This window comes from Salmo trutta, chromosome 29, assembly GCF_901001165.1.
Source record: "Salmo trutta chromosome 29, fSalTru1.1, whole genome shotgun sequence".
Lineage (NCBI taxonomy): Eukaryota > Metazoa > Chordata > Actinopteri > Salmoniformes > Salmonidae > Salmo > Salmo trutta.
Window position 1 is genome coordinate 8,176,364 of NC_042985.1, and position 25,259 is coordinate 8,201,622.

At 46.4% G+C, this 25,259-nt stretch overlaps 1 protein-coding gene across 4 annotated transcripts in view; it reads left to right on the forward strand.

The window, feature by feature from the left end:
- Window positions 1-19,235, forward strand: part of LOC115166846 (UPF0606 protein KIAA1549L) — a 155,350-nt gene extending 136,115 nt beyond the window's left edge. For 3 of the 4 annotated variants that reach the window (XM_029720717.1, XM_029720721.1, XM_029720719.1), the window contains 8 exons: window positions 1,672-1,802; window positions 1,921-2,141; window positions 5,413-5,545; window positions 13,484-13,885; window positions 14,053-14,150; window positions 14,587-14,867; window positions 16,671-16,822; window positions 18,326-19,235. In XM_029720717.1, the coding sequence (XP_029576577.1) occupies window positions 1,672-1,802; window positions 1,921-2,141; window positions 5,413-5,545; window positions 13,484-13,885; window positions 14,053-14,150; window positions 14,587-14,867; window positions 16,671-16,822; window positions 18,326-18,595 (1,688 nt within the window). In that variant the 3' untranslated portion in view covers window positions 18,596-19,235. Of the gene's footprint in view, window positions 1-1,671; window positions 1,803-1,920; window positions 2,142-5,412; window positions 5,546-13,483; window positions 13,886-14,052; window positions 14,151-14,586; window positions 14,868-16,670; window positions 16,823-17,786; window positions 17,885-18,325 lie in introns of those variants that run through there. The other variant, XM_029720718.1, reaches the window with a different exon arrangement.
- The last annotated feature ends 6,024 nt before the right edge of the window (window positions 19,236-25,259 follow it).

A 25,259-nucleotide genomic window follows, 5' to 3' on the forward strand; every position in this document is an offset into this window, starting at 1 on the left:
CTTGTTCTTTGTGCTGAGTGTGTATTAACTCCTTGTTCTTTGTGGTGAGTGTGTATTAACTCCTTGTTCTTTGTGGTGAGTGTGTATTAACTCCTTGTTCTTTGTGGTGAGTGTGTATTAAAACCATGTTCTTTGTGGTGAGTGTGTATTAACTCCTTGTTCTTTGTGGTGTGTGTGAGTGTGTATTAACTCCTTGTTCTTTGTGGTGAGTGTGTATTAACTCCTTGTTCTTTCTGGTGAGTGTGTATTAACTCCTTGTTCTTTGTGGTGAGTGTGTATTAACTCCTTGTTCTTTGTGGTGAGTGTGTATTAACTCCTTGTTCTTTGTGGTGAGTGTGTATTAACTCCTTGTTCTTTGTGGTGAGTGTGTATTAACTCCTTGTTCTTTGTGGTTTGTGTGAGTGTGTATTAACTCCTTGTTCTTTGTGGTGAGTGTGTATTAACTCCTTGTTCTTTGTGGTGAGTGTGTATTAACTCCTTGTTCTTTGTGGTGAGTGTGTATTAACTCCTTGTTCTTTGTGGTGAGTGTGTATTAACTCCTTGTTCTTTGTGCTGAGTGTGTATTAACTCCTTGTTCTTTGTGCTGAGTGTGTATTAACTCCTTGTTCTTTGTGGTGAGTGTGTATTAACTCCTTGTTCTTTGTGCTGAGTGTGTATTAACTCCTTGTTCTTTGTGCTGAGTGTGTATTAACTCCTTGTTCTTTGTGGTGTGTGTGTATTAACTCCTTGTTCTTTGTGGTGAGTGTGTATTAACTCCTTGTTCTTTGTGGTGAGTGTGTATTAACTCCTTGTTCTTTGTGGTGAGTGTGTATTAACTCCTTGTTCTTTGTGGTGAGTGTGTATTAACTCCTTGTTCTTTGTGCTGAGTGTGTATTAACTCCTTGTTCTTTGTGCTGAGTGTGTATTAACTCCTTGTTCTTTGTGGTGAGTGTGTATTAACTCCTTGTTCTTTGTGCTGAGTGTGTATTAACTCCTTGTTCTTTGTGGTGAGTGTGTATTAACTCCTTGTTCTTTGTGCTGAGTGTGTATTAACTCCTTGTTCTTTGTGCTGAGTGTGTATTAACTCCTTGTTCTTTGTGCTGAGTGTGTATTAACTCCTTGTTCTTTGTGCTGAGTGTGTATTAACTCCTTGTTCTTTGTGGTGAGTGTGTATTAACTCCTTGTTCTTTGTGCTGAGTGTGTATTAACTCCTTGTTCTTTGTGCTGAGTGTGTATTAACTCCTTGTTCTTTGTGCTGAGTGTGTATTAACTCCTTGTTCTTTGTGCTGAGTGTGTATTAACTCCTTGTTCTTTGTGCTGAGTGTGTATTAACTCCTTGTTCTTTGTGCTGAGTGTGTATTAACTCCTTGTTCTTTGTGGTGAGTGTGTATTAACTCCTTGTTCTTTGTGCTGAGTGTGTATTAACTCCTTGTTCTTTGTGCTGAGTGTGTATTAACTCCTTGTTCTTTGTGGTGAGTGTGTATTAACTCCTTGTTCTTTGTGCTGAGTGTGTATTAACTCCTTGTTCTTTGTGGTGAGTGTGTATTAACTCCTTGTTCTTTGTGCTGAGTGTGTATTAACTCCTTGTTCTTTGTGCTGAGTGTGTATTAACTCCTTGTTCTTTGTGCTGAGTGTGTATTAACTCCTTGTTCTTTGTGCTGAGTGTGTATTAACTCCTTGTTCTTTGTTCAGATCCCTACGACACCTCGTTTGGTTCCCTGCAGCTTATTTCCATAAAGCCCATGACTGCTCCGCCCACCTATTCACACCCCGCCTCCTCTGACCGCAGCCAAGACTCAGCCATCCTCAATGGAAATGGAGAGGTGAGACAAACACACGCACACACACGCACGCACACATGCGTACACGCACAAACACACACTTTTTACATGTCTGTGCTTTTTCTCCCTCCCTGCCTCCCTGCCTCCCTCCCTTCTCCAGGTGAACCTAGCTCTGAAGCAGAAGTCCGACATAGAGCACTACAGGAACAAGCTGAGGCTGAAGGCTAAGAGGAAAGGCTACTATGACTACCCCTCAGCGGATGGGAGTGGGAGCAGGGCGCTGGCACAGAGACACGGACATGAGAGGGCAACAGGAGAGCATGGCCCACCACTGGAGCCTGATGAAGACCGGGCATCCACCTACGTCAAGTCCAGCAGGAGGTGAGATGGGGGAGGGTGTGAGGGGAAAGAGGAGGGGATGGGGATATATGTTGAGTTGTAGGTGGGTAGTTTGATTGTCCCTCCTCCAATGCTTTTCAAGGACATTGATTGGCACTCTCTCTGTCTGTCACGCAGCGTCATTCGCCAGTTGTCTGTCTGCAGTTCCATGCCCTCATCTAACCCTCCCTCTCTATAAATGCTTCCTCAGCACGGCAGTCTGTCTGTCTAATTGTTTCATTATCATCTTTCTGTGATCCAGAGGAGGGCCTCATCAGGCCTCTTTAATCAGACTAATCCCCTCCTGTCTCTGGGATGGTGCTGGGCTCTGGCACCTGGTCCTCTGGTTCTCTGCTCCTCCAGTCTGGAGATAAGGGGATTTGGTGTACTTGTCTCAGAGCAGAGGAGCCCATAAGGGGCTCTCCATTGGGCCGGCTCTGCCCTGCTCTGTCGTGCCATCATTTGCTACTGATGTAGACAGAGAGACAAATAGCTTTGGTTTGTTATGGATGCCGATGAGGGAAAAACACATACGCATACATAACACACAGGCTTGCACACAGGCACTCACACACACACACACACACACACACACACACACACACACACACACACACACACACACACACACACACACACACACACACACACACACACACACACACACACTGTACAGGAAGAGAAAGGAAAGGCAGATGTTTGGGTTGGTGTTGTTTAGGTGATGGTTTTGTGGTTTTCATCGCTCTGTTTCTCTGGAGAACCAGACTTCATATTCACTGCTTGTTGCCCTCCTCCTCCTGTCTCCTCTCTCCTGTGTCCTGTCTCCTCTCTCCTCCTCCTGTCTCCTCTCTCCTGTGTCCTCTCTCTTGTCTCCTTTCTCCTCTCTTCTGTCTTCTCTCTTCTGTCTCCTTTCTCCCCTCTCCTCTCTTCTGTCTCCTCTCTCCTGTATCCTGTCTCCTCTCTCCTGTCTCCTGTCTCCTCTCTCCTGTCTCCTCTCTCCTGTCTCCTCTCTCCTGTCTCCTGTCTCCTCTCTCCTGTCTCTATCATCTTTGGTTCTGGTGAAGTGAGCTTGAGATGTTTCCCATAGACACATGTTTGACAGACTCTACAGTCATGCTCAGCCTGCTGATAGGACTGTGATGAGTGATGAGATAACACTCCCAGAGCATGTTCACTGATAAGCATCTTGTTCAACAGAATGGAAAATATGTATCAATATTGCATTATGCTGTGTCATACATATTACCTCCTCATTATGATGGCGTTTTAGGAGTTTCAGCATTGGCTGGCAGGGATATGTGATTGAAAAACACAGGATTATGTCAAATCAATCTGGCAGAGGAGATATTATGTTCAGGAGATATTATGTTCAGGAGATACAGGAGATATTATGTTCAGGAGATATTATGTTCAGACTTACACTACCATTCAACAGTTTGGGGTCACTTAGAAATGTCCTTGTTTTCCATGAAAACATACAGTACATAAAATGAGTTTCAAAATTAATAGGAAATATAGTCAAGACAATTTATAACCTTGTCAACAAATGTATAACCTTGTCAACAAAGCAAAGTTTGAAGGACACAATTATTATTTCAATTAAAAATCATTGCGTCCTTCAAACTTTGTTTTTGTCAAAGAATCCTCCATTTGCAGCAATTACAGCCTTGCAGACCTTTGGCATTCTAGTTGTCAATTTGTTGAGGTAATCTGAAGAGATCTCACCCCATGCTTCCTGAAGCACCTCCGACAAGTTGGATTGGCTTGATGGGCACTTCTTACCTACCATACGGTCAAGCTGCTCCCAGAACAGCTCAATAGGGTTGAGATCCGGTGACTGTGCTGGCCACTCCATTATAGACAGAATACCAGCTGACTGCTTCTTCCCTAAATAGTTATTGCATAGTTTGGAGCTGTGCTTTGGGTCCTTGTCCTGTTGTAGAAGGAAATTGGCTCCAATGAAGCCCCGTCCACAGGGTAGGGCATGGCGTTGCAAAATGGAGTGATAGCCTTCCTTCTTCAAGATCCCTTTTACCCTGTACAAATCTCCCACTTTACCACCACCAAAGCACCCCCAGACCATCACATTGCCTCCAGCATATTTGAATTTTTTTCTGTGTCTCACGAATGTTCTTCTTTGTGATCCGAACACCTCAAACTTAGTCGTCTGTCCATAACACTTTTTTCCAATCTTCTTCTGTCCAGTGTCTGTGTTATTTTGCCCATCTTAATCTTTTGTTTTTATTGGCCAGTCTGAGATATGGCTTTTTCTTTGCAACTCTGCCTAGAAGGCCAGCATCCCGGAGTCGCCTCTTCACTGTTGACGTTGAGACTGGTGTTTTGCGGGTACTATTTAATGAAGCTGCCAGTTGAGGACGTGTGAGGCGTCTGTTTCTCAAACTAGACACTCTAATGTACTTGTCCTCTTGCTCAGTTGTGCACCGGGGCCTCCCACTCCTCTTTCTATTCTGGTTAGAGCCAGTTTGCGCTGTTCTGTGAAGGGAGTAGTACGCAGCGTTGTACGAGATCTTCAGTTTCTTGGCAATTTCTTGCATGGAATAGCCTTCATTTCTCAGAACAAGAATAGACTGACGAGTTTCAGAAGAAAGTTATTTGTTTCTGGCCATTTTGAGCCTGTAATCGAACCCACAAATGCTGATGCTCTAGATACTCAACAAGTCTAAAGAAGGCCAGTTGTATTGCTTCTTTAATCAGAACAACAGTTTTCAGCTGTGCTAACATAATTGCGAAAGGGTTTTCTAATGATGAATTAGCCTTTTAAAATGATAAACTTGGATTAGCTAACACAACGTGCCATTGGAACACAGGAGTGATGGTTGCTGATAATGGGCTTCTGTACGCCTATGTAGATATTCCATAAAAAATCTGCCGTTCCCAGCTATAATAGTCATTTACTACATTAACAATGTCTACACTGTATTTCTGATCAATTTTATGTTATTTTAATAGACAAAAAATGTGCTTTTCTTTCAAAAACAAGGACATTTCTAAGTGACCCCAGACTGTTGAACGGTAGTGTAGGTGGAAAGGCCTATAGAACATAATAGAATGTTGATTCATGGTGACATTGTTGCTGCTGATGATGATGAGGTTGATGACGAAGAAGACGATGACCATGACGATGATAATGAAACCAGGAGTTTCTCCTAGTTAACTGTATTGTCTAAGGCGGTTTGTTGCACTCGTTTGAGCAACACATTCCTCTTCTTATTGGCTGTTTGATTCGAGCTCTGTAACACTCTGTGATTGGCAGACACTCTCAGGTGAGGCAGCGGACCTATCGGAGCAGGCAGAGCCTGAACAGCCCGAGTACCGGAGGAACAGAGATGGACCTGCTGGTTATGAGGGAGAGACCCAGGAGAGGCATCAGGAACAGCGGCTACGACGTGAGTCCCACTCCCCTTACCCTGGTCCTGACCCTGGTCCCGACCCACTTGTCCTGAGCCTGGTCCTGACCCACTGGTCCTGACCCTGGTCCCGACCCTGGTCCCGACCCACTGGTCCTGACCCTGGTCCCGACCCTGGTCCCGACCCACTGGTCCTGACCCTGGTCCCGACCCACTGGCCCTGACCCTGGTCCTGACCCTGGTCCCGACCCACTGACCCTATCTGAACTGGATGGGTTTAATCAGGTGTTCTGTGTCTCAGAAGCAGACTGGGGTTCAAACACTATTTAAAATATTTCTGTTACTTAGAGCATTTGCAGTAGCATGATGGGTTTGGAGTGGCAGATGGGCGGGGTTTGGAGTGGCAGATGGGCAGGGTTTTGAGTGGCAGATGGGCGGGTTGGAATGGCAGATGGGCGGGGTTTGGAATGGCAGATGGGCGGGGTTTGGAATGGCAGATGGGCGGGGTTTGGAATGGCAGATGGGCGAGGTTTGAGGTGGCAGATGGGTGGGCTTTGCAACAATGTTATTGATTCCATTGGGCCAGCCAGCTAAAGTATTTGAAATGATTTCAAATAGTATTTGAACCCAGGACTGTGGCAGATACAGTGTCGTGAAAAAGTACTGCCCCCTTTCTAATTTTCTCTTTGACTTGAAACGAGCAGTTCATGCTTGTAAACCCACAAATGTCGCTGAGAAAAAGCAGTCCTGCATGCAAGTATGTTTTTTTTGTTATTTGTAAACTCAGATTCCCTTTATCTAACATTAGTTTTTTGTTGAAGATCTGACAACATTCAGTATCAAAAATATGCAAAAATAGAGAACATTTAAAAGGGGGCAAATACTTTTTCATGACACTGTACACTGTAGCTTACATGTCCACAGTCGTTAAAACCATTCATTTTAGAGTTGATTTACTATCCAAAAATAGCTAACATCCCCAGGTGACTGGAGACAACAGCTTCCTGTTGCAAACAAACAAACATATATATACCTGCACGCTCCAAATGTTTTGTATGGTGCTGAGGCAAAATAAACAGAAACACATTCACTGCTTGCTGCAAAAAGTGTTGACTTGGAATGATTCAGACTAGTGCATGTTTCACAACAGACACATCACTGGGTAGTGAACTGTCTGTTTGTAGTACCTCTGGCAGGGTACTGTTGCATTCAAGGCAGTTGTCTTAAGTTGTAGAGGTGAGTTCCATTCAACATCACAACATATTGCATTCCTGAATGCACCCCTAATAGAGCTCTCCAGGGGTCATGACCTTACAAAGTCTCAGATAGGAACTGGACTACCCACATACAGGTGTGGTTGAAGTTAACCATACCAGACTGCAGTGAAGGAGTTGCTTAATGGTTGATAGTGGTAGACTCATAAGGTGTTCTTTATAGTTTTGGTTGATGATACATTTCAGACGTTGCTCTCTCCTCTCCTCTCCTCTCCTCTCCTCTCCTCTCCTCTCCTCTCCTCTCCTCTCCTCTCCTCTCCTCTCCTCTCCTGTGGTGTGATACTGTTGCTGCGTAGATGATGCTAGACAGATGCAGTTAGAATATCAAGAGGCTAAAGTAGTGTTTCAGATCACTACTTAACAAACACCACAATTATCTCTAAGACACTCACAACACTGTTAAAATCTTACAACCTTTAACCTTTCATTTACAAACAAAGAGAACGAGGGAGTTTTACAGTAAGCTCCTACTTTACAAACAGAACAGCATAGTGTCTTTCTCTCCTTTAATTTATCTAATCATCTCAGACATTGGTTTTAACAATAACCACATATTACAGCTAATAGAATATGTATCACATTTACCACAGACAGTAACAACTCTTTGAGTATTTTGTCAATATCCTCTACATAGAGAAACATCATTTCCTCCCTAGCAACTGGTCTTCATACTCTTCCTCCACCTCCTCCCTCCACTGTTCTGCCCCGTCTTCCTCTACCTCCTCCCTCCACTGTTCTGCCCCCTGTCTTCCTCCACCTCCTCCCTCCACTGTTCTGCCCCCTGTCTTCCTCTACCTCCTCCCTCCACTGTTCTGCTCCTGTCTTCCTCCACCTCCTCCCTCCACTGTTCTGCCCCCTGTCTTCCTCCACCTCCTCCCTCCACTGTTCTGCCCCCTGTCTTCCTCTACCTCCTCCCTCCACTGTTCTGCTCCTGTCTTCCTCCACCTCCTCCCTCCACTGTTCTGCTCCTGTCTTCCTCCACCTCCTCCCTCCACTGTTCTGCCCCGTCTTCCTCCACCTCCTCCCTCCAATGTTGTGCTCCCTGTCTTCCTCCACCTCCTCCCTCGACTGTTCTGCTCCTGTCTTCCTCCACCTCCTCCCTCGACTGTTCTGCTCCTGTCTTCCTCCACCTCCTCCCTCGACTGTTCTGCTCCTGTCTTCCTCCACCTCCTCCCTCCACTGTTCTGCCCCTGTCTTCCTCCACCTCCTCCCTCGACTGTTCTGCTCCTGTCTTCCTCCACCTCCTCCCTCCACTGTTCTGCTCCTGTCTTCCTCCACCTCCTCCCTCCACTGTTCTGCCCCGTCTTCCTCCACCTCCTCCCTCCACTGTTCTGCCCCCTGTCTTCCTCCACCTCCTCCCTCCATTGTTGTGCTCCCTGTCTACCTCCACCTCCTCCCTCCACTGTTCTGCCTCTTCTCTAACTCCCGTGGGAGTGAAACATAGCCTCCTTGCAGTAACCGTAACAACCGTGTCAGCCTGCAAAAAAATAGGGTGCTAGCGCGGTCGGTCAGCTCCTTGCAGAAGGACTGGCTCTATTGATTACAGTGGGAACGCTTGCTCTGCGGGCCATATCACTGCGGATCCACGTCTCCGCCTGTCCGTGTTGCGAGGGAACTGATTTATGAGGCGGCTGCACCAGGTCTCCTGTGGCTGCTCCCTTCCACTAGCACAGGAAGTAGGGCACCCTCAGATCCAACTCATTTATCACCCTGAGAGAGAGTGGGATGGAGGAAGAGAGAGGCTGGAGGGAGAAAGCAAGGAGGGAGGGGTGGACATAGAGAGAGCAGAGCGAGCACAGAGCGTGGGTGAGAAAAGGGAGGGAGTGAGTGAGTGAGTGAGAGAGTGAGTGAGAGAGTGAGAGAGAGAGATATATAACAGTAGGCTAACACACACAGACCTCCAGTAGTTTACCGCAGTGCTTAATTACTTCTACAGTGATTTGCCAGATTGTTTATCGCCACAATTAATCTACGGGGGGCGGGACAAGGAGAGGGAAGGAGGAGATGGAGAGATAAACAGAAACACAACTCACACTCCGTACAAAACTGTCCCGGTAGCACTACCCTGCAGAGGCCAACCAGAGAGATAGCAGTTCCACTGGAGGAATACTGAACACCTATTCATGTGATATATTACAGTACTACAGTGTACCATTAAGCAGCTCTGGCTAACTTAGTCAGCATCTTCTCAACAACAACGCACAGCCAGGATGAGTCACTAGTATAGCTTCCTGAATCGTTAAAGCCACTTGAACATTTCTCATCTGACCATCTCTGGTTGAGTCAGTGGCATTCCATCCAGCTATCAGGAGACTGTTCATTTGCCGTTGTAGCACTGTGCTCCTAAATCATGAAATGGGGGTTTTGCAATGCAATGTGGGATAGTCCTTCAGTGCTGTAAAGAGAAAGTACTAGTCATGAGTATCTTTGGGGTTGTGGTGTGTTTCTGTGTAAAGAACATGGCTCCCTAACGCCAATTAAACCGGGGCAGCATCAACGGTTTGCAGGGTGCTAATAAAGTGAATGGAGAGTTTTTGTTTGAGCCTCAGAGAGCACTAAAATGACTCTCTACTCTGATAGGTCTGGGAGACTGTCACGTCCAGTATAAGGGTTAATTGGTATTGTAGTTTGGTCAGGACTGTGGCAGAGGGTATTTGTTTTATGGTATTCGGGGTGGTGTGTTTGTTGTAGGGGATTTGATTTGTGTATTCCGGGGTTTTTGGGCACTGTTCCTTGTTATGCATGTCTATGATTGATCTAGCTGTTGTATGTCTATGTGTGGTTAATTGGGGTTGGGACTCTCAATTGAAGGCAGGTGTTGTCCATTTGCCTTTGATTGAGAGTCCCATATATTAGGGTGTGTTGGTATGTGTCTTTTGGTGGGAGATTGTTCTTTGTCTAGCATGTATGAGCCTGAGAAGACTGTCAGTATTTCGTGAGTTTGTTTTGTTGTTTTGGTAATCATTTTGAGTTAATAAATGTTCAGAATGAACAAAACCAGTCCTGCAGCATATTGGTCCTCCTTAACCCACGACAACCGTGACAGAATCTCCCACCAACAATGGACCAAGCAGCAGAGGAAGGAGCGAGGGGAATTCGGTGAGAACCGAGGAACGCGACTGGCGTTTAAACTGGAGAGGCACCCCCAAGAAAATTTTGGGGTGGGGCAAACGGACAGATCGACGGAGCCGAAGATGGAACCAGAGCTAGTCGGGGAAAAATGGGAGGTGAGAGAAACAGAGACGATAAAGGAATTGATGGGAAAATTGGAGGAGAAAAGGATGAGAGAGCTACTGTGTTGGTGCATTAGGCACGACATTCGCCCTACCGAGCGTGTCCTAATGTTTTCACCTGTGTTAGCCTTTATTAATAGTCCTGAGAGGCGTGCTAGTTGGCTGGTGAGGATAATACCAGCACCACGCACCAGGCCTCCAGTTCGTCAGCCCAGTCCGACTCGTCCTGTTCCCGCTCCCCGCACTAGCTCTGAGGCGCGTGTTCCCAGGCGGATACCTCCAGTACCAGCGTCACGCACCAGGCTTCAAGTGCGTCAGCCCAGTCCGACTCGTCCTGTTCCCGCTCCCCGCACTAGCCTGGAGGTGCGTGTTCCCAGTCTGGTACGCCCAGTACCAGCACCACGCACAAGGCATCTAGTGCGTAAACCCAGCCTCGCCAGTCTAAAGTCGCCAGGGCTGCCCGCCAGTCAAGAGTCACCAGAGCTGCCCGCCAGTCAACAGTCACCAGAGCTGCCCGCCAGTCAACAGTCGCCAGAACTACCCGTCAGTCAAGAGTCGCCAGAACTGCCCGTCAGTCAAGAGTCGCCAGAACTGCCCGTCAGTCAAGAGTCGCCAGAACTGCCCGTCAGTCAAGAGTCGCCAGAACTGCCCGTCAGTCAAGAGTCGCCAGAACTGCCCGTCAGTCAAGAGTCGCCAGAACTGCCCGTCAGTCAAGAGTCGCCAGAACTGCCCGTCAGTCAAGAGTCGCCAGAACTGCCCGTCAGTCAAGAGTCGCCAGAACTGCCCGTCAGTCAAGAGTCGCCAGAACCGCCCGTCAGTCAAGAGTCGCCAGAACCGCCCGTCAGTCAAGAGTCGCCAGAACCGCCCGGCCCGGTCAGTCAAGAGTCGCCAGAACCGCCCGTCAGTCAAGAGTCGCCAGAACCGCCCGTCAGTCAAGAGTCGCCAGAACCGCCCGTCAGTCAAGAGTCGCCAGAACCGCCCGTCAGTCAAGAGTCGCCAGAACCGCCCGTCAGTCAAGAGTCGCCAGAACCGCCCGTCAGTCAAGAGTCGCCAGAACCGCCCGTCAGTCAAGAGTCGCCAGAACCGCCCGTCAGTCAAGAGTCGCCAGAACCGCCCGTCAGTCAAGAGTCGCCAGAACCGCCCGTCAGTCAAGAGTCGCCAGAGCCGCCCGTCAGTCAAGAGTCGCCAGAGCCGCCCGTCAGTCAAGAGTCGCCAGAGCCGCCCGTCAGTCAAGAGTCGCCAGAGCCGCCCGTCAGTCAAGAGTCGCCAGAGCCGCCCGTCAGTCAAGAGTCGCCAGAGCCGCCCGTCAGTCAAGAGTCGCCAGAGCCGCCCGTCAGTCAAGAGTCGCCAGAGCCGCCCGTCAGTCAAGAGTCGCCAGAGCCGCCCGTCAGTGAGGAATCGCCAGAGCCACCCACTAGTCAGGAGCTGCCAGAGTGGCCAGACTGCCCGGAGATGTCAGAGTGGCCAGACTGCCCGGAGATGTCAGAGTGGCCAGACTGCCCGGAGATGTCAGAGTGGCCAGACTGCCCGGAGATGCCAGAGTGGCCAGACTGCCCGGAGATGCCAGAGTGGCCAGACTGCCCGGAGATGCCAGAGTGGCCAGACTGCCCGGAGATGCCAGAGTGGCCAGACTGCCCCGAGCTGCCAGAGTGGCCAGACTGCCCCGAGCTGACAGAGTGGCCAGACTGCCCCGAGCTGCCAGAGTGGCCAGACTGCCCCGAGCTGCCAGAGTGGCCAGACTGCCCCGAGCTGCCAGAGTGGCCAGACTGCCCCGAGCTGCCAGAGTGGCCAGACTGGCCCGAGCTGCCAGAGTGGCCAGACTGGCCCGAGCTGCCAGAGTGGCCACACTGGCCCGAGCTGCCAGAGTGGCCAGACTGGCCCGAGCGGCCAGACTGCCCCGAGCTGCCAGACTGCCCCGAGCTGCCAGACTGCCCCGAGCTGCCAGACTGGCCAGACTGCCCCGAGCTGCCAGAGTGGCCAGACTGCCCCGAGCTGCCAGAGTGGCCAGACTGGCCCGAGCTGCCAGAGTGGCCAGACTGGCCCGAGCTGCCAGAGTAGCCAGACTGGCCCGAGCGGCCAGACTGCCCCGAGCTGCCAGACTGGCCAGACTGCCCCGAGCTGCCAGACTGGCCAGACTGCCCCGAGCTGCCAGAGTGGCCCGACTGCCCGGAACGGCCAGAACAGGAGCCACCTCCAGATATAGGTGGGTTGGGGAGGGGGGGTGTAGCACAGTGCCGTCGTTGACGGCAGCCCCTCCCTTCCCTCCCTTTAGTAGGGGGGAATTTTTGTGTTGTTGTTTGGGGTTGTTGTTTTTTTTGTTCCGGGGGTAGCACCTTTTAAGGGGGGGGGGGTACTGTCACGTCCTGGCCAGTATAAGGGTTAATTGGTATTGTAGTTTGGTCAGGACGTGGCAGAGGGTATTTGTTTTTTGGTATTCGGGGTGGTGTGTTTGTTGTAGGGGATTTGATTTGTGTATTCCAGGGTTTTTGGGCACTGTTCCTTGTTATGTATGTCTATGATTGATCTAGCTGTTGTATGTCTATGTGTGGTTAATTGGGGTTGGGATTCTCAATTGAAGGCATGTGTTGTCCATTTGCCTTTGATTGAGAGTCCCATATATTAGGGTGTGTTGGTATGTGTCTTTTGGTGGGAGATTGTTCTTTGTCTAGCATGTATGAGCCTGAGAAGACTGTCAGTATTTCGTGAGTTTGTTTTGTTGTTTTGGTAATCATTTTGAGTTAATAAATGTTCAGAATGAACAAAACCAGTCCTGCTGCATATTGGTCCTCCTTAACCCACGACAACCGTGACAGAGACAATGACACTCTACTCTGATAGGTCTGGGAGATAATGACACTCTACTCTGATAGGTCTGGGAGACAATGACACTCTACTCTGATAGGTCTGGGAGACAATGACACTCTACTCTGATAGGTCTGGGAGATAATGACACTCTACTCTGATAGGTCTGGGAGACAATGACACTCTACTCTGATAGGTCTGGGAGATAATGACACTCTACTCTGATAGGTCTGGGGGATAATGACACTCTACTCTGATAGGTCGGGGAGATAATGACTCTCTACTCTGATGGGTCGGGGAGATAATGACTCTACTCTGATAGGTCTGGGAGATAATGACTACTCTGACAGGTCTGAACTGTATTAGCTCTACTAGTACTAATGAAGTGTAAACAGTGTATCAGTGGAGGCTGCTGAGGGAGGACGGCTCATAATAATGGCTGGAACAGCGCCAATGGAGCCATGTGTTTCATGTGTTTGATACCATTCCACTGGTTCTGCTCCAGCCATTACTACAAGCCCGTACTCCCCAATTAAGGTACCACTAACCTCCTGGGCTGTGTGTGTGTGTGTGTGTGTGTGTGTGTGTGTGTGTGTGTGTGTGTGTGTGTGTGTGTGTGTGTGTGTGTGTGTGTGTAACTAATTCCCCTCTTTTTCTCTGTGTTTCAGACTGAACCGGAGCTGATTGAGGAGACCAACGTGGATCGTCTGATTGGCCCGCGGGGGGGTTATGTCTGCCCCAGAGGGGTCAAAGGTCACTCAGAGACCTCCACGTTGAGCTCCCAGCCATCCATCGATGAGGTACGCCAGCAGATGCACCTGCTCTTGGAGGAGGCCTTCAGCCTGGCCTCAGGGGGACACTCCTCCACAGCCGGACGCCACCACCACTCCCATCATCCCCACCCCCACCACGGTTACCACCATGGCCACTACAGCCCCGGACCTCCACCCCTGCCCTACTCTGACGTGGTGACCAGTGCCCCGGGAACCATGAGCCGTGGCCGGGGAGGAGGGCTGCAGTGGGTGCCGGCGTACGGAGCAGATATGTATCAGTGCAGCCTCCCCAAACCTGTGAGTGGGTGGAAGGATAAAACCTCTGGGAATGGTTATGTTAGGTCACAATGTACTACTGTACTGGTTCTAGTTGACTAAACCTTTACAAGTAGACACTTTCTCCTATCAGAAAACATCAACCCACACTATATTATTCATGTGTGTGTTGACTTGTCTTCTTCCAGGCCTTTAGGTTCACCCAGCTTCCTGACATGGTTATGGCCTCTCCTCCACCCCCTATTCCCCCTCGCACCGGCCCCCCTCCTGGGACCTCTCTAAGACGGTACGGCCAGGACACACACACACACACACACACACACACACACACACACACACACACACACACACACACACACACACACACACACACACACACACACACACACACACACAGCCCCATGACACTATTCTCACCTTTCCTCAAATGAATCCAAGCCGCTATACCGCACTCTCACCCCAAATGAATCACTAAACTCCCCAACATTCAAATTCACATGGTAATATTCACCAGGTAAATGCAGTGTGGCCAGACTGATCTCAGTCGTGTATACTGCACATTTGAAAGCAGAATCAGTGCAGAGGAAGATGACATGAATAGCAATGAGAATCCAGTGTAACTGTGGGTCTTATATGGAGCACCACTGTCCTCTTGTGGTGAAGAATATGTGTTGCATGTGAATGTGATTTTGCGATGTGAGCATTATCTCTCTCTGACTCAGCTCGTCGCCTGACCTGGGGTCCAAGGCCAGGATCTCAGAGTCTGGGACCAACATGACGGACATGCAGACCCAGCATAATGACAGCAGCGCCCCCTATGTCTCTCTCTCCAGAGCAGCACTCCCCTCAGTCCCCCTCTCCAGAGCAGCACTCCCCTCAGTCCCCCTCTCCAGAGCAGCACTCCCCTCAGTCCCCCTCTCCAGAGCAGCACTCCCCTCAGTCCCCCTCTCCAGAGCAGCACTCCCCTCAGTCACAGCAGAACAGCCGGTGTCCACCTACTCAGGTCAGAACCTGTTTGTCTGTTTTTTAAATGTACACTGCTCCAAAAAATAAAGGGAACACTTAAACAACACAATGTAACTCCAAGTCAATCACACTTCTGTGAAATCAAACTGTCCACTTAGGAAGCAACACTGATTGACAATACATTTCACATGCTGTTCTACAAATGGAATAGACAACAGGAACTTCTCAGTTCCTATGCTTCCTGGCTGATGTTTTGGTCACTTTTGAATGCTGGCGGTGCTTTCACTCTAGTGGTAGCATGAGACGGAGTCTACAACCCACACAAGTGGCTCAGGTAGTGCAGCTCAACCAGGATGGCACATCAATGCGAGCTGTGGCAAGAAGGTTTGCTGTGTCTGTCAGCGTAGTGTCCAGAGCATGGAGGCGCTACCAGGAGACAGGCCAGTACATCAGGAGACGTGGAGGAGGCCGTAGGAGGGCAACAACCCAGCAGCAGGACCGCTACCTCCGCCTTTGTGCAAGGAGGAGCAGGTGGAGCACTGCCAGAGCCCTGTAAAATGACCTCCAGCAAGCCACAAATGTGCATGTGTCTGCTCAAACGGTCAGAAACAGACTCCATGAGGGTGGTATGAGGGCCCGACGTCCACAGGTGGGGGTTGTGCTTACAGCCCAACACCGTGCAGGACGTTTGGCATTTGCCAGAGAACACCAAGATTGGCAAATTTGCCACTGGCGCCCTGTGCTCTTCACAGATGAAGCAGGTTCACACTGAGCACATGTGACAGACGTGACAGAGTCTGGAGACGCCGTGGAGAACGTTCTGCTGCCTGCAACATCCTCCAGCATGACCGGTTTGGCGGTGGGTCAGTCATGGTGTGGGGTGGCATTTCTTTGGGGGGCCACACAGCCCTCCATGTGCTCACCAGAGGTAGCCTGACTGCCATTAGGTACCGAGATGAGATCCTCAGACCCCTTGTGAGACCATATGCTGGTGCGGTTGGCCCTGGGTTCCTCCTAATGCAAGACAATGCTAGACCTCATGAGGCTGGAGTGTGTCAGCAGTTCCTGCAAGAGGAAGGCATTGATGCTATGGACTGGCCCGCCCGTTCCCCAGAACTGAATCCAATTGAGCACATCTGGGACATCATGTCTCGCTCCATCCACCAACGCCACGTTGCACCACAGACTGTCCAGGAGTTGGCGGGTGCTTTAGTCCAGGTCTGGGAGGAGATCCCTCAGGAAACCATCCGCCACCTCATCAGGAGCATGCCCAGGCATTGTAGGGAGTTCATACAGGCACATGGAGGCCACACACACTACTGAGCCTCATTTTGACTTGTTTTAAGGACATTACATCAAAGTTGGATCAGCCTGTAGTGTGGTTTTCCACTTTAATTTTGAGTGTGACTCCAAATCCAGACCTCCATGGGTTGATAAATTGGATTTCCATTGATTATTTTTGTGTGATTTTGTTGTCAGCCCATTCAACTATGTAAAGAAAAAAGTATTTAATAAGATTATTTCATTCATTCAGATCTAGGATGTGTTATTTTAGTGTTCCCTTTATTTTTTGAGCAGTATATTTTATTATCCTTGCGGGGGTCTAGGTTAGGAGTTAGGGCTTGGGTTAGGAGTTTGGGTTAGAAGTTTGGGTTAGGAGGTGGGTTAGGAGTTAGAATTTGGGTTAGGAGTTAGAATCAGGGTTAGGATTTAGGTTTAGGTTTAGGTTAACTTTGTTGTTTGTCATAAATGTAGAACAACTTGATTCTTCTTCTAGTAATGGCAGTTGTCATTGTAGTATTTCCCCTGTATAACGCCCTCCTAACCCCCCCCCCCACAGGAAACCCCATCACAGCGGTGTACGCCATCCCAGCCTCGCGGTCGGGTTACTCTGAGTACTTTGCCTCCACGCCCCCGTCCTCCTACCACAGCCCATCCTGGATGTCCTACCCCCCCGAGCCTGAGGACGTGCCCCCCCAGTGGGCTGACTCTGTAAGAACCCCCCTACTCTCCACACTCACAGCGTAGGGAAGTAGCTACCCACTGTAAGAATAGGTCAAATATAAATACGCAACGCAGAGACAGAGGATGAGAGGTCAAAAGGACGAGAAGTCAATAGAGTAATAATGATGAAGGGAAATAGTGTTTTTTCTGTAATAGGGAATTATTGCAAGGAATTCTAATTGGTCAACCACAGGCTAGGGCTGGGTTACAAAAATACATGCTGTCCTTTTGTTCTGGCTAAAGAACCACTGGAGAGAATCACTGAGAGAGCATCACTGAGGACAGGGGAGAATGACCATCTACCTCTCAGCATAACATCTATGATTTGCCCTCTTTGAATAAACCTATTTTCCTCCCACTGATTTGCTTTGGGGTTTGTGTTATTGAAGAGTAACATAAATTGCTAACAGCACTGATCCTGGATCAGATACGTTACCTTATGGTAAAGTTAGGACGGGGGTGGAATATTCTGATCCTAAATCTGTGTTTAAGGGTATGTTCTACCTCGAGCCACAACCATACCATACACAAGGGAAAGCCCAATCCTGCCCCAAGTCTTAGAGTTGTTATGTAAACTAATGGAAAGATAAGTTACAGAGCTCAATGTGTTTTCCTGGATGTTTGTAAGACACCAAAATGTGACTCATCAGTGAATATGAAGACATTTTCATGACAGCCTCTGCAGAGAGCTTTATCAGTGATTGACAGTGAGCTCATTCCTCATCTACCACTAAGCAAAATGTGGTTCCTAATTTTCTATTATACAATACTCTCTCTGTCTCTGTCTGTCTGTTAAACATGAAATGGTTTCCATTTCCCCATCTGTCACTGTTATTGACCATGTGACCTCCCCTTTCCTCACTGGCCTTTCCTCTTCTGTATGGAATGTTCTTTGTATCCCTGTTTGTCTGCCTGTTTCAACCAGATGTCTTCACGCAGTGTCTTTTTGCAGAACCAGTGTCATTTAGAAACCATTTGCTGAACTGAATGTATGGCTGGCGTTGAGTGGACACAGCAAAATACCGGGGTAGTTGAGCACATTTCCTAAATGAACACCTCTTTTCTTTTTTCTTTTGGATCTTTCTTTGATTAGTTTTGTGTAGAGTCAGACAGTCATGCACATGTCATGTCCACATTCTAAAGTAACCCAGAAGTGGAGTTCAAATGCTTGGTTTGAATCGAAAGTCCATTTTTAAAAGTCACAGATATTTTAATCGCCGTTTTAATTTTGACGTCTTCATTTATTTTATCGTGTGAGTTTCGTCCAAGTGTGCTTGTGTATATTTTCCCTTGTTTTCAGCCATTTGAATATGTGTAATACATGTGGAAGAGAGACAATGTTCACCCAGCAAACTGATCCAATAAGGATAATGTTTTTGAATTTGAAAAATAAAAACAAAAACAAAGCATCAGCTGTATTTCCTATCATTTAGGTGGGTATCAAACCCTGTGTGGTTGTTTTGGTGACGCCTGGCCTACTCTCTCTTCCAGGTGGCTCTCCCAGGGTATGTGGAGGCCTTCCCTCATCCCCGCTACCCTCAAGGCAGCTCCCCCAGACTCCCCCTACACTACGGCCAGGCCATGGAGCCACCCCCCACCGCGACCACCGCTGCGTCCCAGCAGAGCCTGCCCGATGCGGGGGAGCCCAGAGACAGAGTCCCACTCAGCAGTCTCTCCACATCCGCCCTGGTCCAGGCCATCCGCCAGGAGGTGGCAAAGCTGGCCAAGAAGCAGACAGACATGTTTGAGTTCCAGGTGTAATCTCTCCCTCTAGTGGCCCGGGAGGTGGAATTGCAGCACTCTCTTTTCTGAACATGCTGTTACACTAGAGACTAAACAAACTCTCAAACTCAGCTTTTTTGACATTTGTATATTAAGACTGATAAAAGCCTCTTTCTTTCTATTTCTCTCTCTCTCCCCCTCTGTCATTGTGGGAAAATCCCACGTTGCTCTGATGTGTTTCATCACCATGCTGTTATTTTGGAGTTGCTGAAGGGTGAAAGTGTTCTATCTCAAACTGTCAGTCATCTCTTCTTAACGATGTCTCTATAGTTACATTACACCACCTGTTCCTTTACATTGTACATATGTCATCCCCACATCAAAAGACCTGTAATAATGAAAGATGAGTGTTTCTCTAACCAGGACAGTAACCTTAGCAACCCACAGAGGAGTATGTCACGACATCAATAGAACAATTGATGAGGCAGAGAGACTCGTCACATGTTCATGCACAAAGGTCCAACCACTTCAGAACATCAGAATGAAGTGATAATGAGCCATGGGTGTTTGGAGGATATATTGGCAGGGTTGTTGTTAGGCCTGAGACCAAGTCAAGGGCAGGCAGACCGTGCCACTATATCCTCCAAACACCGGCTTCGAGGGCATCACTTTTATACAATGTGTTACCAACATATTCAAATAATGATTGACATATTTTCATTATAAAACTGTATTTTGATGAATTTATTCATACTATTACATCCTTCCACAAGATATAGTCCCGACACAAATCTAGCCGGCTTGTCGTTCGTTCTTTCAGTTCGGTTGCTACAGTAGAGACGCGACACACAGTCGTTCAGTCTTTTTGTTCTGTATTTATGGATGCGACCCAGTCATTTTTTTCTGTATTTATGTATGCGACCCAGTCGTTTGTTCTAAATGTTCCATTTCCATACTGGCTGGCAACGTTCTTATCCCTTTCTTTCTAGCTAGCCTACTAAGGCTAACTTACAGCTAGAATAACAGCAATTTAGTTGCATTTGCATTTGTTTTAGCTGTTTTCTAGAGATATTTATTTGGATAAATCCATAACAATGAGCAATGAGGCTCGATTTTGCTTGGCATACAAAATGTGCTCACTTGTCAGGACAATGTTGTTCAGAGGAGCTAGCCAACAACACAGCTAACAGTCACTTCAAACTGAAGCTGGAAAGACTGCAAACTAGCTGCACTTTGTTTAGTTTTACCTTTTTTCAATTGACATTTCTTTGTATATTTCCATAAAAATAATACCAGCTGATTCATGATTTTGACTTGTTGAGAAACGCTGCCTGTCTGTCTTGTCCCAACTCCCGACATGTTCATTACTATGGGACAGCTGGAGATCGAATTTGAATATTGAAACAATGTTGCAAATGTCGGAGAGACAGACAGCAAGTTTTATACAAATCTCCGCTGTTGAAAACTAAATGTTAGTCTAAAGGAAATGTGAGATAATGTCTAGATGCTTGTTATAGTGGAGATGAAGTTTATAAATTGCTTGGCTGGGATGATGAGACAGTGGATTGCACAGTCATATGGAACTGAGTAAATAGGCATTTTAACATCATAGATTTAGCCGGTGGTAACTTGTGGAATAGACACCGGCTGGAATGCGGTTTTAACCAATCAGCATTCAGGATTAGACCCACCCGTTGTATAATGTGTATATATAAGCATGTAGAGGGATGCCATGTATCTTAGCTCTTTTTATAGAACAAGTACATTTCACCTAAAAGAGAGACACCTGTTTTGTTGTCATCTCCAATGGTCCTGAGTATTCCATCCACTGACTGAGAGGGGATTTAGCTTATGTTCTTCAATGACAATTGAGAACTGAGTCAGATTCCCCTTTCCTGTGCTCAGCCATGTCTTCTAAGTATCATTTCAAGCAGTTTGAAAACAACATGAGTGGTCTGTTTTGAAACATCGGACCACAAATTAGGCACAATTGAAGTCAGTAGATTTAATGAAGGGTGTTGATTTTCTCCAAAGAAAAGGAGGTGCTGGTATTGTATATGAATGGATATGAATGGTGAGTTGAGATCTGACACCATGTTTGAAAGAAACACACTTTTCAGAACACATGTGCCTCATAAATTGTGATTATTTTGTCGACAAACACTTGAATCTGAAGGACGCCAACAACAAGTTCACTTGTTTCTTGACGATGTCTCCAAACTGCCTTTCACAACGTGAACATGATCAGAAATCCAATACTGTAGCCCTTTTCTTGGACACGGTAAAGTTGGACTGAGTTTAACGCAACTGTAAATGTAATGTGTTTCTTAACAGAAAGGAGAGAAGACACTTTAAACGCTGACACAGTGCTCAGTTAGATTTCTCTTTTCTTTAGAAATCATAAAGAAATCATAAATTGGCCACAGAATCCACTCAGCAATGTTACAGAAAGTAGATATTGCACTGTAATGATTCTACATAACAGAGGGTCATATCTGTTCTACACAATACATTTCTACATTCTGTAATGTTTTTTCTTCTAGTAATGGTCAGATAAGACAAAAACCAGACTGACTCTTTGACATTTTAGGACTGGAGATGTGCATCTATGGTTTAATGCACAAAATCCCCACGATTGATTGGCACAAGGTCCTCTAGTAGGTATAATGGTACTATGCTGTTACATGAGGTCAGTGGTGGACTGGGACACTGCTAACTACATAAAGATTGTTTTGAGCTTTGAAGACCAAGGTGCTCTGTCAGTAGTGCATTCTTTGCATCATATTGTGAAAGTCTATCTCCTCCTTGATGATTGTACTGTAACTTTTTATTTTGAATGAGAACCAGCTCAAATGCGCTTTATCCTATAGGTATATGTCTGTTATGTTAACTGTTGCTGGACAGGAAGGTGAGAAGGTTAGGGCAGCTCCCAGTCCTGGAGTTTGGTCCTCTACATGGAGTCTGGCTTTCATTCTCTCATTCCCAGTGAGTGAACACACCTTGTCTGAAGGGTGCTCCTATTCAGTATAGGATTCATACAGTGGCTCTTGGTATTATAATGGATGGACATGGCATGCATGAGTCTACACATGGAACCCAAGACTGAGATGAGCCTGGTTTGATTATCTTTAATAAGAGGAACAAGTGACAGGAAGAAGAGTGTAATCGTTTTGGTCACAGTATACCAAAGAATGGGTGGAAGCGCATATCACCTCACACATTGTACGTGGTATTGCAACAACAAAAAATACTTTTAATTCTCAAATGACTGTAATGTTAAGATAAGAGAGGTAATGAACTGTTAAAATTAAGAGTTGTCCCAAAAATGTAACATATTTTCTCCTTCTGTGTTTATCATGACGACACATTATTGTATTATTTCAGATGTAGATTATAGTTTTTCACCCTGATTTCCTTTTTTTACTGACCCCCTGTACAGTAGACTATCTGTTTTCAGATGCACCCTGGGAGATTAGGTTTTCTAGCCCGTCCAGCGTGTCTGTGTGTAAATAGAAGAGGAATACTCTCTCTTACTGTAACTCCAAACCAGAACTCTGTTGCTTTTCTGTTTCCAGCATTTATTTTGCTGATGGACTGACAACATAGTTGTGGATGGACAGTTATATTACCATGTAGCTGCTGTATTGTACAATGAACCCCTTTCTGTCTGTTCTGTAGATGCTGACCAGTTTTATGTTGAAATGAACACATTTCACATTTGAATGCTGATACATCAGTCTGAAGAGAGAAACAGGATGCCAGATTATGCGATTTAAATCTTTGCAAATTAACTCAATAAAAGTGATGACAGATTGGCTGTTTGATGGGGAATGTGGTTTGTGACTTTAATATAGGATTTATTTATGAACATAACTAGTTGTTAGTCAAGGTTATTCTGATGAGATTTTCCCTGATTTGAATCCTTCTCTTCTCAGTTGTTGAATGACAGATGTATGAAGGTTGCTCAAGAAGTCATCTATAATGGGAGGGAAAGAGAATCAATCCATTTATAAAGTCCTGGCACTAATTCTGCAAAGAGGTCTAACATTGTAATAGACAACAGCATCAGACGCCCCAAACTGTCTGTCGCATAGACCTACTAGGCCTACAATACGAAACAGCGCGTTTGAAGTCAGATTGTCATATGAAAAAAAATAGCACTGTATTTTACATCTCCCGCGATCCAAAGGCTCTCCCATCTGCGCTCCCAACTCCAACTCCATCATCAGGATAGCCAGCTCGTTGACTTCGTCCATTTCGCTCCTCCTGGCCACATGGATCCCGGTCGGAGGACTAAACACCTCCAGAGGTTGGTAGTTGTTCACCACTAGGATGCCTGTGTCAGGCCACCGCTCCGTGTCTCTAACCGGCTGATGCTGCTGCTGCTGATGCTGCTGCTGCTGCTTCTGCTCCGCATTGCAATGATTATGGTCCTGCAAAATGGAGGTCCAAATATCCCCACATGTGTTGGACTGGTCATACAGAGAGGGGAAGAATGTGGATTTGTTGGCATTCATCTTGTTTTCACTTTTCAGTACGTCATGAATTCAGGTTTGTTTGGATTTGAAAGATGAATGCACCTGGTGATTCTGGAACCATTACCTCAAGTTTATCATGTTCTAAACCTTTTGTTGAATTTTAAATTGTGCAGTAGGCTAAGCCTAATTCTAAAAGGAAACACTTAATGGATACATTATTTCACCCTATTGCAGAACTTTCCTTCAAAATAAAATAAAAAGACTTCTGAAGTTTGTACATTTCTAATCCCTTATGAAAAATGTATCAACCCCTACACAAATGTAAATGTATTATAATCCACATAATAATTCACATTTCTCTGTTGCTACAGGATTATTTTCCCGCTGTATCAAACTGGCTCAAATTCAGATCCTACTTCTATATTGTATGCTTTTATGTGTTTAATGATCTGACCAGCAGTCAGTAGTTTGAAAAGAGTATGAAGAAATTAGGGTATTTTCAAAGTAGGTCTACACTAATGCTTAAAGACACCCAGAGTAGTTACCTACCAACACACATTTACCTATAATAATTCAATTTCATTCCAGATGCTCAAAGCGCTGTCAGTGGGGAAACTCACTTTAAAGATTTGTAGGGTATTTTCAGAGTAGGCCAACAGTAGGCTTAATATTTGTGTTTTACTCCTTTCATGTGTAATAACTTAAAGAACTGTTTAACCCTGGTCTGTAAAGTAAGTTTAGTGTCCATTGTGTGTGTGTGTGTGTGTGTGTGTGTGTGTGTGTGTGTGTGTGTGTGTGTGTGTGTGTGTGTGTGTGTGTGTGTGTGTGTGTGTGTGTGTACATCAGAACCTCCTATGTACTTTGTAGAGCTTGTGTCAGATGTCCTTGCAACTGTATCTTAACCTCAGCTATTGAGTTGGTGTGAAAGACAGAGAGCATTTCCTGTAAGTGGAAAGTTTCAAAGACATGTTTCCTCATATTTGTCCTTTGTTAAAGGGGTTGTCTCTCATGAATAAACAAAATGATGTATTTATTGGCCGGGATCCAGACCAGATACGCTTGTAATCAAATATTGGGTAACATTATGTATTTTGTCATTTCTAAAAAAGTTGGCTGGGGTGCATTCGGTTACTCAGAAGTTCAAGGGATGGTGTTGAAATTTCAAAACACTTGTCCACTTGATACTGTAAACCTGATTGGTTACCATAAAACTGCTGTAGCCTAAATGAAGCACAATAGAAAGTGATGATTAAAAAGAAAGGAGGACCAAGGCACTCTACATATAATTAATTAAAATGCCTTTATTTGTATGGCATGTTCAATAGAAACAAAGTTTTAAAAATCAGACGCGTTTCGGCTGCATGGCCTTCGTTAGGGAGTTCAAAGAAATAATACAATGTCCTCTTTTGAACAACTTTTCCAATTAGCCCTAATTTGAAGAGGGAGTGGTTACAAAATTGATTGGACACAACTAGCAAGCAATACTATACACATTAAAAAGTATAGTAGCTGTAGCTATGTTATCAAAAAAATACAACTCCAAGCTAGAAGTATCAGAACACTTAGAAAGGTAGTTCTAACCTTAAATATGACTGAGAGAAGTGTCAAGAATAAGAAAGAAATATACTGCTCAAAAAAATAAAGGGAACACTTAAATAACACATCCTAGATCTGAATGAAAGAAATAATCTTATGAAATACTTTTTTCTTTACATAGTTGAATGTGCTGACAACAAAATCACACAAAAATAATCAATGGAAATCCAATTTATCAACCCATGGAGGTCTGGATTTGGAGTCACACTCAAAATTAAAGTGGAAAACCACACTACAGGCTGATCCAACTTTGATGTAATGTCCTTAAAACAAGTCAAAATGAGGCTCAGTAGTGTGTGTGGCCTCCACGTGCCTGTATGACCTCCCTACAACGCCTGGGCATGCTCCTGATGAGGTGGCGGATGGTCTCCTGAGGAATCTCCTCCCAGACCTGGACTAAAGCATCCGCCAACTCCTGGACAGTCTGTGGTGCAACGTGGCGTTGGTGGATGGAGCGAGACATGATGTCCCAGATGTGCTCAATTGGACTCAGGTCTGGGGAACGGGCGGGCCAGTCCATAGCATCAATGCCTTCCTCTTGCAGGAACTGCTGACACTCTCCAGCCTCATGAGGTCTAGCATTGTCTTGCATTAGGAGGAACCCAGGGCCAACCGCACCAGCATATGGT